Raw genomic sequence first — 17,806 nt, 5'->3', positions numbered from 1 at the left:
TGGAACAAAGATAAAAGGGAATACTGACTTCCCCCAGGTTGACAATCTAATAGACTCCCAAGTCTTCAGACTAATGCTTTGGTTCCTTAGGATATTGTTCTCCAAATTATGTTTAATAAGTTATGTGAGATTTACATGATTTCATGAGATTCCTTGAGGCTTCTCTTAAGGTGGATTTTAAAAAGGATCTAATATTCTTTTATCTTTGCTTTTGCTATTCCTGCCTTCCTCAGCCAGGTTTGCTTTTTGTTGATAGTTCTTTTGTGTCCATTTAAGGTCTCTCAAGGTTTACACTTTGAAGTTTTCCCTCAATGAAATTATTTCGAATATTGTCTTGTGACATTTCCAATGTTGTTACTCCTTGACTCTTCAGCCAGAATCTTTTTTAAGACTTTTCTTAGGAGTCTTCAGTAATTTGTTTCCTCCGTTCCCCTCTTTAGCCTAACACAGTGCCATGTATCTTTGTGTAAAGTGTTTTGCTTAGTAAATATTTAAATGATAATAGATGACTGAAATTTATTACTTCATTACCTTCTGTTTGGAGAAAGGATGGTCTTTAAGTATCTTAGTTTTGCAGGAAATGGTAAATGGGGTAATAATTTAGGAAACATACTTTGTTTGGCAATCAGATCATCTTTTATCCACAGAAATTTCTTCTTTTATAGTTGATGGAGAACCTTGTGATGCATCTTTGAATATAACGTGGTATCTGAAAAGTGCTGACTGTTACAATGAAATCTACAACTTCAAGGTATGGAACATAAAATTACAGACTTTTCTTTGAGTTTATTTAGAGATCATTGGGTCCCCACCTGGTAGTGAGAGAGTGTCATGTAACTATGGAGAAGAACTGGAACTGGAATTATACTTTCCAGTTTGCAAGCATACTTGTACTATCAGTTCTCAAACTTTTTGGTCTCAGAACTTTGCTACGTTCCTAAAAATTGCTGTAGATACCCAAAAAGGCTTTATTCATGTGGGTTACTATATTAGAAATTAAAAATATATAAATATATATTAATTTATTTTAAAATAGCAATGATAGACTCATTGCATGTTAATATAAAAAGCACATTTTATAATGAAAAATAATTTTCAAAAAACTGGGTACAGTGGTGTTATTTTGTATTTTTGCATATCTCTTTATTTAACGTCTAGTGTAATAGAAGATAGCTAGATTCTTATATCTTCTTCACTCAGTCTGTTGTGATGTGTTATTTTGGTTGAAGTGTATGCACAAAGTGTGGCCTCACACAGATATGTAGTTGGAAAAGGAATGGTATTTTAATAGTATTTTCAGGTAATTGGATGATTACTTTAGCACTATCAGCACAAGGCAAATAACAGATGACGACAATGAAAATAGTTTTGACCTCTTAGATGCATGGAAGTGTCCAGGGACCACACTTTCAGAATTGCTATAGTACAATGTACATGAACATTGAAGATATGCAGCTCTTGGATAGATTTTTCAGACCTTTTCCATTCTGTTTTCATCCAGCTGTTTGTATCATTTCATTTTTTACATTTCCCCTATGTTCTTGAGGTTTCCTTTGAAAAATAAAGGACTAGTCTTTAAAAAATATGTACCATCCAGTTGGTTTTTTAAACTTTAAGCATTTTGAATTTCTACCCAGTATTAGGGTTTCATATTATTTTTGTAGTGTTGGTGACTGTTTTGTTTTTGTTATAGAACATTGGGTAAGGCTGGTATGATGAGGACTATGTGTGTTAGTCGTACAGTCATGTCTGACTCTTTGCGACCTCATGAATTTAGCCAGCCACATTCCTCTGACCTTGGAATTCCCCAGGCAAGAATACTGGAGTGGTTTGCCATTCCCTTCTCCAGGGAATCTTTCCACCCAGGGATCGAACCTGGGTTTTCTGCATCTCCTTCATTGGCAGACACGTTCTTTACCACTAGCACCACCTGGGAAGCCCCATGATGAGGACTGAAAGGATTGAAAAATTTAGAGAGAAGTATTTCTAGAATATGGTTTGAAATATCATTGATCCTTTTCTCCTAATCAATCAATCACTAGTTAAATTTATAGTTAAAAAGTACATACAGTTGAAGCTTATGATAAAAACTGATCAAGAGCTGAGTAGATTCAGTCCTCATGGGTAGTAGAGTTAAGAATGTAAAAATTATTTTGAATTGCCACAGGACAGAATTATGGAAATAATAAGCAGATAGTGGGAAGTGTGAAATTGCAGCTTAGGAAAAAAGAGGATGAGATTAGAGATCTTGATATGGGAAAAAAATCACAGAACTGATGAAGCCACAGAAATGATGAACTTTTTCAGAGTATTAATAGTGGGCTGTGAATGACTGCAGCAGTTTTGTACTCTGGCTTATCTAGCTTATAAGCACAAGTTTTGTTGTTGTTGGTATTGTTAATTTAGTCAAGGAACTCTTGTAAATATATTTTCTTATAGCAAAACCCTCTGGACTCTTGACAGTTTCCCACATCTCCCTGAAATTTTTAGAGGACCTACCCTTCTTGAGTCATAGACTAGAATTCTGTACTTCAGTACGGTTAGATTCTTGAATACTAATATATAGTCTTTATCTGATATTAATTTTAAAAATAGCAAATCCAAAACTATATTTGTACCGAAGACAATCTATTTGTTATCTTTTAAATATTTCATGTAAAAACTAAGTTAAATACTTGGTATTTTCTCTGTTTTCCAGTTGGAAGAAGTGGACACATACTTGGAAAACCTTAAGGAAAAAAAAGGCTTGTCTGGGAAATACCAAACATCATCAAAGTTGTTCCAGAACTGCAGTGAACTCTTTAAAGCACAGGTAATGTTTGATAGTTGTTCAAGGGAAATAGAAGAAGTGAAAAATATGATACCTGTATTTTTGGTGATGTCCATTTCTCAGTTCTTTCTTCTGACAGAAATAGGTTAGAAGTACGTTCTGATTGGTATATAATCAGCTACTTAAATATTCTCATCAAAGAGAGGATGTGCTTTTCTTTGTGTGTGAAAAGCAAAGCCTCACTTTTTTAAAAATGCAGTAAAATATACATAACATAAAATTTACCAGTTTAGCCATTTTTAAATGTGCCTTTCAGTTACATAAATACATTCACATTATTGTACAACTGTCACCACTAGCCATCTCCAGAACTTTTTCATCATCTTAAGTGGTTACTTTACAACAATTAATAATAACACCAACCCCCTATCCCACTTCCCTGGTAATAGCTATTCTGCTTTCTTTTTCCATGAATCTGACTGTTCTAGATATCTCAGAGAAGTAAAATCATACACTGTTTTTTGGCTTCTTTAACTTAAAATGTTTTCAGGGTTCATCCATATAGCATGTATCAGAATTTCATTTCTTTTTAAAGGCTGAATAATATTACATTGTACATTTATACTACGTTATCTATTCATCCATTGATGGACTTTTGAAGCTCTCATTTTTTTTAATTCTCTTGTTAACCTCATCTAGTTGATATGTCCTCAGAAAAATCAACATTTTTAGATTTTACTACTATAGACCTGAAATCAAAGGATTGAGAATTTTACACCTTTTCTGTGTAAAGGGGAAGAGATGAATTATACTGTATATTTTATTCTATTTATTATTTTATTTTTTCGCTTTACCTTGTGATTGTGGAATCTTAGTTCCTTGAGCAGGGATTGAACCTGACCCCTGCTTTTGAAACCACTTAGTCCTAATCATTGGAGCATCAGGGAATTGCCAATGTCGTGTATTTTAATGGTTATATGTATGTAATCATATAAATGGAGTTTATTATAAAATTCTCTTTTCTTAGAAGTAGGATCTGACCCCCGTTTTTTGATAGGATAAAATTATACATTTTATAGGTTTGAGAATAGTTATTTTAACTATAGCCTTTGCTTTGTTCTTACTGCATTTAAATGCTGCTTCAAATTATTTAGCAGCTTGCCTTGAAGAGGCAAGGAGTTCATGGGAAGTTAGACTTTCTGTCTAGCTACTGCAAATAAAGATTATTGATAAGAAGTTTTTTACTTAGTAGTTGATGAGCAAATGAAGTAACTGATAATTTGAACTGTCAATACATGGGTTGCATTCTTGCCATAGTATAGGTTTTACCGTCTTGAAGGAAAAAGAAAATAGCTTTAGAATAGTGGAAGTAAGGTAGAAAAAGAAAGCTAGTCACAGTATGATGTTGATTGGGGGTTTTCTTTTGGTTTTCCAAATTCATCCTTTAGGCTAGGAGGATTGGTTGGCCTTTCTTGGATTTGATTGTGAAAAGTTACCTATTACATACTGTTTCCCAAGGTTCACTACTTTATATTTGCTATAAGCTTTCCAGGATTTTGGCATAAATCCCAGTTCATAAGGTTTCTTCCTCCAGTCTAATGTAACATGCCCTAATTACTCAGGAAAGATAATGCTTCCTCTGCTGATAACTGTAAAGCAAGGTAATTAGTGGAGGTTTTTCAACAGGCATGGCGTGTGTTGTGATGGAAGGAGCAGTGGAGGGTTGAGAGTCTTAGGTTCAGATCCCATTTCTGTATCTAAAGCTTTATAGCTTTGAGTCACAGTTTCCTCACCCTTGGAAAGAGAGGGGAACTGTGACATCCATTTATCCTACTTTTGTATCTTCCATCTAAGGTTTTGTCAAGAATGACAGTATCTATAATCTTACAGAAAAATTGAGTGGCCAGTTTGGTTTGCTGTTATTTTTTAGTTCCCAGCAAGGTTTTATTCACTTGTTTGTGGTTAATTGGAAATATTTTGTCTGTTAATGTCATACTGTTTACTTTTATACTATGTTTTGCTTGAACTGTTTCTGTGGATTTTGAGCTGTGCTTTTGTTTTGCTATTTATACATGTTTAATTTTAGTTTTATTTAACTTTCATAGAGCTTTTCTGGAGATTTTGTGCATCGATTGCCTCTTTTAGGAGAAAGACAGGAGGTAATTGTTTTTCTTGTTATGTATTTCTGAGAGTAAAGTAGAAATTCTGAATTAATTTATTAATTTTCTTTTTTCCTGTTTCAGACTAAGGAGAATGGAACAAATCTTACCTTTACTGGAGACAAAACTGTAAGTGTGGTAGGGAATTTAGGGCATCGAACACATTTTAGTGTTCTTATGTTTTGTTTACTTTAAATTCTTATCTTATGCTTACATTTAAACAGAAACTTAAGAATGGAAGCTATATACCAAAATGTTAATAATAGTTATCTCTGGATGATATTGTGAGTGATTTTTATTTTCTTTGTGTTTTCTATATTTTCCATGTTTGCTACAATCAGTCTATATTGCTTTGTAATTACCACCCTATAAATATTATTTGTAAATAGTAAACTTTTAAGAAAGAACCTTGAACTCTAAAACTCCATCTAAAATTATCTTGTGATAGAATTTAATTGGAAGAGTATATCTCAAAATTTACCCTTTAAAAATGCACAGTTAAGAGGTTTTTAGTAATGTGACCACCAATCACTATTTAATTCTAAACATCATCACCCCAAAAAGTAACCACGTAGTCATTAGCCATCACTCCTCATGCCTCTTTTCCCCAGCTCTAGGCAACCACTGTTCTCTCTCGCGTGCAATTTGTGACCTATGTCTGGCTTCTTTCACAATTTAAAACTGTCTTAACTTTTACTTGCTTCTTGTATAGAGCCTCGAGATCAGTGGGGGTGAGTAATTAGGGCCTATGCAGATCTTTCTTGGGCACATGTGCACTGTCTGGCACATAGGTGCCCAGCCCTGTGTGTACTTGGAGCCTTCTAGATTTCCAGGAATATCTTGAAGCTTTTCAAAACCCCTATAAACATCTTATTTCCAAATTTTCCTTTTAAGTTTTTAGTCAGCCTCTTGATAGCCTCACCTGGTAATGTCACTTCAGGCAGCTGTGATCTTTCACAGTTGCTGCTGAGTATTTTGAAAACCCTGAGTACAGGAGCCTTCCCACTGAATGAGCTCTGAAATCAGATCATGTAAAAGGTACACCCTGAGATTGGAGCTTTTCATCATCTACCAGACAGCTCTGGTGAATGGGCTTTAGGGGACCACCAGACTTTTCCACTGGCTGCCAAACTGTTGTTTTTCTCAGTTGTTAAAATTGTGAGAACTTTGGTTTTAAGGAGCTTAGAAAAAAGGTCAAGAAGTTACGGTGGACAAAAACACTACAGGCTTGCTTTTCTTGCTGAAATTCAGGTGCTTTTCTTGAGGAAACAGATCTCAGATGGGTTGCAATTCTTCAGTTGATTTTGATAATTTTTGCCCATATTCTTGTTGCTTTTACTGGTGAGTGTATTTTCAGGGGTCTTTATTCTGCCATTCTGGAATTGTCCCCACTCTCCCTACCCTGATTATAGTTGTACAGAATTTTAACCTAAAAATAAGTTTGGCATGGCAAGCTTCATTAAATTGTTTTTTTTTTAAACAGCATCTATTGGGCTTTTTCTTGTTCACTGTCAGATATTTAGAAAATATACATTAGTGAAAAGAAGAAAATAATCTTCTGTAATACTACCACACACTGATAGATTATAAACATTTATCTTCTAGTATTTTGTCTGTTTGCATATTTATATTTAATTAAAAATGAGAATCTTATGTACTGTATTGCAGCTTTTTAAAAATTTTAGCAATATAAGATGGACAGCTTTCCAGTTCAGTAAATTTTGTTATTTCAATGCCTGCATAGAATTTTATTATATGAATATGTTGCAATTTGTTAGGTTATCTGTTTTTGGACATTTTTGTGTTTCATTTTCCTGCAGTTGGAAACAGTGCTGTAGTGAATATTCTTGTAGATGTATTTGTTTTTAGATCTTTTTTTCTGGTTTCAGAAGAATTCTGTGTTGGTAAACATTTGCTTCAATAACTTAAAAGTAAAAATCTTAATTTTCCTTTTAAGACCAGAAAATAATAAATTGCAAGTCTAAGTAGTGGTGCATCCTTTCAGACCTGAGGAAGAAGCAGCCAAGCATTTTCTGTGTTTATCATTGTGTTATAGTCTTGCTTTTCTGAAGGTCCATAGTCTCTCTGGTGTGTAAGGCAACAAATCCTTTGGTGGCTTTTTGCTAAGGCTGTGCACAGACTAACTGGCCTTGGAACAGATAACTAGTTCCACAAGCATGGTGGCTATTAATTCTACTTCCTTGACTTTGGGGGACAGTGACTCTTGGCTTAGCCTAGCTAAGATCAAATATTTTATATAAATATAAGACCTTGTTAGCAGAAACTGTGGTGGTCCTGGGAAGGGCATTGAACAAGGGGAATTAGATTCAGGAATTGGTGTTTATAATTTACTGATGTCATCATTGGTGGTTTTCTCCAGGTGATTTAAACTACATTTCTTTAGTTTGTTTGGGGTATCTCTGTAAAATACAACCTGGCATCCTCTCATGACTTAGTTAAAAGTGAAGTGAAAGTTGCTCAGTCGTGTCCAACTCTTTGTGACCCCAAAGACTACACAGTCCATGGAATTCTCCAGGCCAGAATACTGGTCTGGGTAGGGGTAGCCTTTACCTTCTCCAGGGCATATTCCCAACCCAGGAATCGAACCCAGGTCTCCCGCCATGTGGGCAGATTCTTTACCAGCTGAGCTACAACAGAGACTCAATTTAGTGATTTAAGCTGAGGTTTTCCTTGTTAAAAAAAAGTTATATGTGAGTAATTTATTATCTAACCTACTTTATTATATGCACTGTAAGCCTGTTTGTTTTGCCTACTGTGTTAATAAGTAAAAGTGAAGGAATCGACCATGTTTCTAGGCACACTCTGGAATGAAATTTTATATTTTGTAATTAACCTGTGTTTCCAATTCTTAAGAATGGAAGATTTGATGTCTTCTTCCCACTGTAGGTAATGCATGATCCATTGAAAACTTGGCAAGATGCACCATACATTTTTATTGTACATGTTGGCATATCATCTTCCAAGGAATCATCAAAAGAAAATTCACACAGTAATCTTTTTACCAGTAAGTACATTTTGTTTCTTTTTATCATTTGTATTACTACTGTCTGGTTGTGTCGCATGGTGGGGGGTGTCAAATTGCTTTAAAGAGGGAATAAATGAAGAATGTTGTCAGGTAGAAAAATTGAGGGAGAGAAATTAACATTTTTCTGCATCCAATGTGAACAAGATACAGTCTTAGGTACTCCACTTATATTTTATTACTATGTATTATAGATACTAGATTTCATTTCCCTTCATTTGATAGTCCTGCTTTTAACTTTTTCAGTTAGTATCATGTTCTCAATAGACTAGTTAAAATTTAGTTACTAAGTCAAGACTTGGACATTTTTAAATTAATTGACTTGTATTATTATTTAATGTCTCAGTTTTTCTTACTGTTCTCCTTTCTACTTTTACCACCCAGTTCAGGGAATCATCACCTGGAATTTTACAATAACTTATTAATTAGTCTTGTTTTCTGTAGTTTCTTTTTTTGTTTCTTCCTTCTTTGCAGTTTCCTTCCCTCCCCTGCCTTCTCAAGTAGAATATTGAATAGAAGCAATGATGGTGGCCATCCTTATCTTGCTCCTGACTTTATTGGCAGTATTAGCACATTTCACCATTGAGTATTATATTTACTGTAGATTTTTCAAAATATTCTTTGTTTCAAGATTTTTTTTTTAAGAATGAATACTCAGTTTTATGGAATGTTTTAATCGAGTTTATTAAATTGATTATATAGATTCCTCATTTAATCTGTTACTGTGATACATTATATTAACTGATTTTTTAGTGTTAAACTATTATTGAATTTGTGAGATGCCATTGTTTGGCCTTGATACACACACACACACGTAGCTGGATGCTATTTTCCAGAATTTTATTTAGAGTTTTTTGTCTATGTTCAAAGTAAAATTGGCCTAGTATTTTCATTTCTTGTGTGTCTTCTGTGGGTTTTGATGTTCAGGTTATTGCTAATCTCATGCAATGAGTCAAAGAATGTCCCCTGTTTTTATATTCTGTTGAACAGTTTTGGTGAGGATGGAATTATCAATTCCTTAAATATTTGATAGAACTCACTTATGATAGTGTTTTGGCCTGATGTTCTCCCCCTCATGAAGATTTTAAACACCTGATTTTTTTTCTTTAATAGTAATAAATATTTAATTTTTTCTATTTTTCCTTGAATTGGGATTTTTCTTTTTTTCTTCAAAAAGGAAAAGGGAATAAATGAAGAATTTATTTTCCATTTCATTCAAGATTTTAAATTTGTTGGCATAAAGTTAGTAATGATATTTCTTTTACCAAAAAAAAATTTTTTTTTATTCTTAGTATTGCTTTTATGCCTTCTCTTTTTAACTTGCAAAATCTTTCTAGAATTCTGTTTTACTATATTTTATCTCAATTAACCAGCTTTTTACTTTGTTAATTTTCCATTTCATTGTCTTTTTCATTAATTTTTATTCTTATCTTTATTTCATTTGACTTAATTTTAAACTTTTGTTTTATGGATTCTTGTATTGAATGTTTAATTCCCAAGACCAGAGATGGGTCTTATTCTCCATAATAATATGGAATATAGCAGATCTAGGCAAACCAGAAGTGACCTGGCAGTTTCTGGACCCAAGGCATATATATATCCTCCAGACCCATGGCTTTCTAATGGGTAATAGTCTCATTGAACAGTTGCCAGTGTTTACTCTGAACCTTCTTTCTTTGAAAAGGATGGAGAAGAAACCCTGCTCCCTCCAGTTCAGTCTTTTCATTCATCAAATGGCTCTGGTCCCCCTTTATCTTGAACACCTGCTATTTTCAGTGATCTAGTAGAAGCTGCATGCTCAACTACTGCAGCATGCTTTGGGACCCAGAGTCCACCTTGACCATGGGTTCAGTCTGAGGCACTGTTCTACGTTTTTATTCTGTTTTGATACGTGGAGCTGTTTATCTTTTCAAGCTCATGTCCTTTTTGTTTCCTCTTTCTTTTTTTCCTTTTGCTTTATCCGTCTGTCATTTGGAACTAAGAAGTTGTTACTCAAAATTTAACTACACCTTGTGGAAGCCCTAAAATTCTCTAAGACAGTTTTATCTTCTTTCTTCCCTTCATTAAAATCTTTGGTATCTTCCTGTTACCTATAAAATGTCCAATTCTGCAGCAAGACTTAGAAAACTTAACAGATTATTGCAGTTTATCTTCTGCCCTGTGTCAAAATGCTACTGTATAGTACCATGTGCAGTCTCAGAAATACATGTCCTTTAAATGTATCCTGCATTTTCACAACCATGATCATTTTCTTTGATCATGCAATGTACTCTGCCTGGATGGCTTTTTACTTTGTCATAGAAAATATACATCCTTCTGGAGCTGGCTCTGGGGGACAGTTCTCTTTTGCTTTCCAACTCCCTCTCACCTGGGGTTGGTAATCCACTTGGTGGCAGAAAACATGCATCTTTCCATCTTCTATATTTTCCATAATGTATGTCATATGGGAAGTGCTCAGAAAATGTATGTTATATTTTAACATAGGGCAGGGATTAGCTTTAGAGTGCCAGATAGTAAATGTTCTCTCTGCTACAACTACCCAACTCTGCCCTGTGGTGTAAATATAGACATTGACGGTATGTAAGTAAGTGGATGTGACTGTTTTCCAATAAAACTTTGGAATGGTTGGCCAAATTTGGCCCATGCGCTGTATTTTGCTGACTTCTGCTGTAGAGTAAACAGAGAATGTGACAAATATTTATGAAGTATTTGTATTTACTCTTTCATTAAATTAAGAAGGTTTAGATTACTAAGCAGTATGGCTATGAAATTTTTGTGATTGCTAATATGGAATGCTCCTTTTCTTCAAATAAGTATTGGGTCTTACTTTTAGTAATGGTATGTCCTTTCTGCTTGATAAAAATTAGTAAGAAATATTTGTTGCATAGTCTGTATCTGGAGAGAGATGTCACTTCTCAGATAAAGCAGTTTATTTATTAATCATACCTAAAATTTATCCAAGTAGTTTTTATCAGTTACAATTTAAAAATAGTCATAGGTTTACTTCAGTTAGGCAGATCTGTCTTTCACATTCTTGTTGTTACTGTCATTTGTTTTGCTTCATTAAACACTTCGTTATTATTAAGCACTTTCTGAAAATGATATGTTAATAGTAGGAAAGTTATGTAAAGTTGAAGTAGGTAAAAAAGAAATAAAGCAATAGGAAAGCATAGGTCAGGAGAGAGAAGAAGGCAAAGAGGGTGACAGAATGAAGAAATGAAGCCCTGTACTTTGCAGTGCATGTTAGTGATGTAAGAAAAAGCATATGTGAAGTATGTTTGGAGTTTAGAGGAGATGAGGAATAGTTCCAGTTGGGCAGCTCACCAGGCTTTATGGACGAAATACATTCAGCTTGGTCTTTAAAGGACATGAGTGTGGAAACAGAGGACTTCTCTACCAGAAATGGTGATGGAGCCAGAGACCTGTGCAGGACACAGCATGAACCATCAGAACACTTCATGATTGAAATGCTTAAAAGTAAATTACCCAATGGAATTTTCATTAATTTCATCAAACAAATATCAGATGATGTTTCTGTTTAATTTTTTCATCCTTTACATTAATTCTGAGGACTGTGTTTTGGCAGTGACTGTTGAAGTGAAAGGTCCCTATGAATACCTCACACTTGAAGAATACCCACTGATGATTGTAAGTGAACTTAAATTCTTTAACCTCAACATTAAATGTGTTTAACTTGTTTTGAGGCAGTATTAAAGACTTGTTCCTGAACAGTTCAGAAAATACTGCTTGTAGTTCTGTGCTTACTTCTTACTAGAATGTGATCTTGGGAGTGTCAGTGAACCCCTCCATGCCTCATTTTCTCATAAATTGAAGAAGTCAATGACTTGTAGAATTTTAGAGTTGGAGAGTACCTGATTCACTTCTGACATCTCTTGGATCCAAAATGGGGTACTTAAAACTCTGTAGTTTCTGATCCCATTTAGTATGAGTAAATGATGATGCTTTCTCCTTTTCAGTCTATGTCTGTCTGAAAACATCCTTAATCTATTTTCAGATTTCTTTTTGTTCATGATTGTCTTTTCATTTCTTTTTCTTTTTTCCCTCGTACTTTTATAGTTTTCCCACTCTGGTGTTTCATAGCCTTCAGCTGTATCCTAACCCTGCCTTGCCTGTTTTCCTCTCTGTGTTGTCTTTATTTAAATAATTTTTGATTGTGAGCTGAAAAAAAACCTTTTAATACAGAAGAGTGGTCACTCTTGATGACAGGTCCTTAGACAGTCTCCATCTGCTCAAGAGGAGACGATTTTTTCATCTTAGTATTGAAGTTCACAGAAATAGAGAATAATTTTTTAAATAGAAGGTATAATATGTATATTTTTTATAATATGTTAAGACTATGTATAGATTGATTCTAAATTGGCTCTTGGCCCTAATCCTTCTTTTTCTCTTTTACCCACTTGGATGACAGTTTTTCATGGTGATGTGTATTGTATATGTCCTGTTTGGTGTTTTGTGGCTGGCATGGTCTGCTTGCTATTGGAGAGATCTCCTGAGAATTCAATTTTGGATTGGTGCCGTCATCTTTCTGGGAATGCTTGAGAAAGCTGTCTTCTATGCAGAATTTCAAAACATCCGATACAAAGGAGAATCTGGTATGTACCAAAAAATGTTTGCCAGTTTGTAGGTGATTGGTAGGTGAGACTTAAGAACAATTTTCCCAAGGTCAGCAGTCATTAAGTATGTGTGGCTTTTTAGTTACTTGATTATAAGAACAACTTAAGCAGAATCACTGTGATTGTGACACTGTTTTAATCTCTTAACTTGTGGAGTCAGTGATTTAAGAGCAAGGTACGGTACTGAAGTCGCTCAGTCGTGTCCAACTCTTTGCGACCCCATGGACTGTAGCCTACCAGGCTCCTCAGTCTGTGGGCTTTTCCAGGCAAGAGTACTGGAGTGGGTTGCCATTTCCTTCTCCAGAGGATCTTCCCGACCCAGAGATGGAACCCAGGGTCTCCTGCATTGTAGGCAGACACTTTACTGTCTGAGCCACCAGGGAAGATTTAAGAATAATTTTATTGAAATATACTCACAAAAGTTGCAACAGTAGTGGCCATTTTGGGAATATTTTCACCATCATTGAATCTTAGTTGCTGTTGATTTTTAAGGTGTTATTATTACATGCTTCTAAGAAGAAAGTAAATACTACTAATTTAATTGTAAGATGCCATTGATTGTAAGACACACCGTGATTTCAGAGATACCTTAGAGGTGTGGGGGTTGTATCTATTTGGTAAAATATAGTAATACCATGAAAATAGAAGAGTATTTGTGGTTTAGTAAGGTGAACAGATAATGATAGAAATTGTTTTGTACTGAAGTGTTTTTTGATAGCTTCAGTTCTCTCATCAGACCATGTAATTATTTTTTTCATTTAATTATTAGTAACTGTTATTGTAAGATATACTAATTAGATCTTTCCCTAGTCTTTGAAATGGCTTGAAAGTAATAGATGTAAAAAAGAGTTGGAAATTCTGTGTTTGTGTTTTGTGCTTTTCTGTGCAATATTTCACAGTTGTTTAAAATGGGAGGAATTCTCCTTAGATGCTCTAAATTATTCAAATAGGGTAAGGTATTCTGAGGTTTTAGTGAAGTGGAAGGTGGAGAGGGAAAGTAAATTGACACATTCAGATTGATATCCACATGAGGAAGATCCTAAATGATATCAGCTTCTACTTGTAAACGTTGGCAGAATCGGTATTCTTTTCAAGTAGGACTGATATCAGTGTTTATTCTGAAGAATGTTAGAAATCTACATTTTGGGTCTAGAATTGCATCTTTTCCCAAACTTGGATTACATGCTGCACTGTTTTTCCGTTTTTTTCTCACAGTCCAGGGTGCCCTGATTCTTGCAGAGCTGCTTTCTGCAGTTAAACGCTCGCTGGCTCGAACCCTGGTCATCATAGTCAGTCTGGGTTATGGCATAGTCAAGTAAGTATTGCCTTTAGGTACTGCCTTCCTATACGGAAGACCGAATTAAAATGCTGATTAAGTTGAAACAGTGTTTCAGGTTACCAGCATAGTTCTGAAAGAGTTTATATAAGAGATAGTTATGTAGTCCAAAACATCTGAAATTTTGTAGATTGGTATAAGTTGGAAAAATGTTAGGACTTGATTTCACCGGTTAGAATTCAAGGAGCATCTACAGGAAACCTGCAATGTAGCAAATGACACTGAAACATCAAACTTTTAGAGTAAACTTGTTGTCTTTACTCTTCCAAAATATTCTTGCAAATCAGATTTTTTAAATAGGAAGAGCGTTTTTGGGTGCCTTCTATATATTAGACATTGTTCTAGGTCCTAGGGATACAGCAAGAAAACAAAAGACTTGGAGTTTACATTTTTGGGCGGCCTGGTGCACAGACAAAGGTATGTGAGTGAAACATCTAATGTGTCAGTGAGCAGATAAAGCAGGGAAAGGGTATAGAGAGTTCTAACCAAGAGGGGGAACTTGAAATTATAATTTTGGTGGTCAAGGAAGGCTTCACTTGGTGACATTTAAGAAAAGATCCAAGTTAGTGAAAGAACTATATATACACCCAGGGGAAGAGATGCTAAGATGTGGTCAGATTCTTTTATATTTTGAAGATGGAGACAATGGACTTTGCTGGTAGAGCAAATAAATGATATGAAAGAAAAAAACGAATCAGGGATGATGCCAATGATTAATGTTTTGACCTAAGCAAGTAGAAGGATGGAAGTGACATTAGCTGAGTTCAGGAAGATCTTAGGTGGAATAATTGGGAGTGGAGGCAGGATTAAGAGTTCAGATATCTGAATGAAGGAAGTAGGAGGAAGAAATTAGGGCAGAGATATAAACTTGGGAGTCATCAGGGCATATATGTTATTTAAAGCCTTGAGATAGGATATGACCATCAAGGAAGTGAGTATATAAAGAAGGAGTCAAAGGATTGATCCCTTGAACTTTTATTATTTAGAAGTCAATGAAGTGAAGTAGAATTGTTGTAGTTCAGTTGCTCAGTCATGTCCAACTTTTTGCAGCCCCATGGACTGCAGCACAGCAGGCTTCTCTGTCCTTCACCATCTCCCAGAGTTTGCTCAGACTCACATCCATTGAGTCGATGGTGCCATCCAACCATCTCATCCTCTTTCGTCTCCTCCATCTCCTGCTTTCAGTCTTCCCCAGCTTCAGGGTCTTTTTAGGGCAGAGGAAATTGAGAAGTGACCAGTGAAGTGGGAGACGAAGCTGAAGACTGTTTCAAGAAGGGAGTGATTAATTGTGTCAAGTAAGAGGATTGAGATGTGAATACGGGCTTTAACTATATGAATGATATTAGTGACCTTAAATAAGAATGGTTTTGGTGAGGGGCAGAACAAAAAGCTTGATTGGAGTGAGTTTAAGAGAAAATAGGAAGAATTCTCTTAAATAGGGGAGAGGAATTAGGAGTTAGGTATAGGCCGTTGTTTTCAAGGAGTTTTGCTTTAAGTGGAACTAAAGAAATGGGAGACATTAGAGTTTTGCCTTAAATGGGATTGGGGTTCTCACCTTTGCAATTTATTTATTCATTTAGTGTGTGTGGTTGCTTCCTGTAAGCCAGGAAATATTCTGGGTTTCTAAGATAATACCAGTGGGGAGATAAATTCCTGTCCATTTGCAGTTTTTCTAGTATATAACAAAATGTAAGAACAGGCATTGGTAAGGCTTAGGTAGACATGATTTAAGGCAGTGCATCTCACACTGTAATGCTCTAATGAATCATCTTGGGGTCTTGTTAAAATGTATATTTCGATTCAAAGGTATTTTGAATTTCAAGGGTCTAAGATTTTTCCTCGGATGACACTGAAGCTACTCAGACTTTTCATATTTTGTTGAATTTTGAGCATAACAACAGGCTATTTAATGAGTTTTAATAAGATTTTGACTGTGTTAAAGAACAGTTAAAATTTTTAGATTTGATAATGATATTGTGGTTATGTTTTTTCAAAGTCCGTATCTGTTTAAAATATACAGAAATACATATATATAAAAGGTAAGATGTCTAGGATTTGTATCAGGATAATATGGGGGATGGAAAGTGGATGAGATGTGCGTGGGGCAGGATTAGTTGTAGGTTGATGGCTTTTGGAACTGGATAATGGGTTTATAGGGGTTCATTATACTATTGAATATATTTCAGGATTCTCTGTAATAAAAAGGTTTTGAAAAATTTAGTAATAAGAGACTGGATCTCAAGTTCTAGTGTTGACTGTCTTGATTTAAAACCATACATCTATTTGAGTTTTTTTTCAGGTAGATCAAGTATGTCTGGCTTATCTCTGTTCAGTTGTTAGCCTGTGTTAATCAACATGAGTTTCTGTTACTTACCTTGCCTTGGGGTTTGTTGCATTTGTACTCAGCTATCTCTTTTCTTCCTCTTTAGGCCTCGCCTTGGAGTCACCCTTCACAAGGTTGTGGTAGCAGGGGCCCTTTATCTTTTGTTCTCTGGCATGGAAGGGGTCCTCAGAGTTACTGGGGTCAGTACTGCTCAATCTGAGTTTTTGTGGTCATTCTCCACTTTGTGATCATTTTGTTTTTGTCTTGAAGTTAATTAGAAATGTCTGTGGGCTTCTTTACTGTTTTCCTCTTAAGTCATCTTTGGGCTCTGGTTTCCAAAACGTATGTATAATTTATTTTTCTTTTTCATCTCTTAGAGCTTTATAAATTTAATGTGTGATGAGGAGTGAATGCTTTCCCACCTGTCCCCAAATTACTGCTTATTTACTAGTTCCTCAGTGGGAAGCAGCAATGGAGCAGTGGGCTCCATTCTTGCATAAGTGACAAGCATTGTAATTACTCATTTTCTGGTTAATCTAATTTTTGTTTTAAAGTGACAGTGCTCTTTGCTTAACCAGGACTTGAATTTCAGAGGTTTCTTAAAATTGAACTGATTATGTTTTATATAATTATTGAGAATTACATAATTATGCCTTGATCAGGGATGAAACCAAAGCACTGAGATATATAATAAAGAAATTTATGTTAGAGCTTGTTTAATTTGAAGAAGTGGGACCTCTCTAGCTCATTACTCTCTGTAATAAATTATCAGATTAGAGATGGTAAATGCTGTAAACTTTTCTCTTAATTAAACTGAGCTCAGTAAGTTTTGCAACAAATTGCCCCTTAAATGAAACACTTTATGGATGCATATTTGGTTTTCAAGTTGCACTGTCCTCTGTATGTAATTTTCTTAGATTTTCAGCAACTTTAACCCTCTGTCAATTTCGTTTTCTTTCTCCTACTACTGTAGTATTTTTCTTATTCCTTGACTTTGATAGTAAACCTGGCCCTCTCAGCAATTGATGCCTGTATTATTTTATGGATATCCTTTCAATAATGCCCTGGTGATTGAGTAATTAGGATTGAATAAATAAATAGTATCTTAAACTTAGGAAAACAAGCAGCATAATTTTGGGGACAGATACTTACTTGCCTTACATCTTATTTTGAGATGAGCTTTTTTCGTAAAATACATTGTATACAATTCTAGAAATCAGTAATTCTTAGTATATAAATGATGCAGAAAATTTTGAATGTGAAAAGGGTCTTTGACTTATAGCCAAAATCAAAATGATGGGAAATGATAGGTTGGGATGGGAGCGTATATGCCGTAACGTTTTTGGTGTGGTCACTTCTTAACGTGGATCTTAATGTGCTAAGAACTCTATGGTGGTTGTCCCTTATTAGTTGGCAGCATATTTCACTGTGTTGAGATTGTAGTCAACAAGTTGTGTGAAATGCTAACAGCTATATATTCTGTATGATGGTTTATCAGAAGGGAACGATGATGTAGGTGCCACATGTTACTCCACCTTGTT

The 17,806-nt window shown here is 35.0% G+C and overlaps 1 protein-coding gene across 50 annotated transcripts in view; it reads left to right on the top strand.

Moving 5' to 3' along the window:
• Window positions 1-17,806, top strand: part of TMEM87A (transmembrane protein 87A) — a 37,709-nt gene that overhangs the window by 3,348 nt on the left and 16,555 nt on the right. For 21 of the 50 annotated variants that reach the window (XR_014058958.1, XR_014058959.1, XR_014058955.1 and 18 more), the window contains exons 3-11: window positions 666-751; window positions 2,699-2,812; window positions 4,876-4,929; window positions 5,014-5,058; window positions 7,837-7,954; window positions 11,559-11,620; window positions 12,402-12,585; window positions 13,822-13,921; window positions 16,372-16,465. Coding sequence is in view for 31 of the 50 variants with exons in the window: in XM_081507824.1 (XP_081363950.1) it covers window positions 666-751; window positions 2,699-2,812; window positions 4,876-4,929; window positions 5,014-5,058; window positions 7,837-7,954; window positions 11,559-11,620; window positions 12,402-12,585; window positions 13,822-13,921; window positions 16,372-16,465 (857 nt within the window). In the remaining 19 variants the exon portion in view is untranslated. Of the gene's footprint in view, window positions 1-665; window positions 752-2,698; window positions 2,813-4,875; window positions 4,930-5,013; window positions 5,059-7,836; window positions 7,955-11,558; window positions 11,621-12,401; window positions 12,586-13,821; window positions 13,922-16,371; window positions 16,475-17,238; window positions 17,427-17,806 lie in introns of those variants that run through there. The other 29 variants (XM_081507823.1, XM_081507810.1, XM_081507820.1 and 26 more) reach the window with 8 other exon arrangements.

Source organism: Giraffa tippelskirchi, chromosome 7 (genome assembly GCF_054371585.1).
Source record: "Giraffa tippelskirchi isolate mGirTip1 chromosome 7, T2T-mGirTip1v1.2.pri, whole genome shotgun sequence".
Lineage (NCBI taxonomy): Eukaryota > Metazoa > Chordata > Mammalia > Artiodactyla > Giraffidae > Giraffa > Giraffa tippelskirchi.
This window is presented reverse-complemented; position numbering and strand designations above follow the sequence as displayed.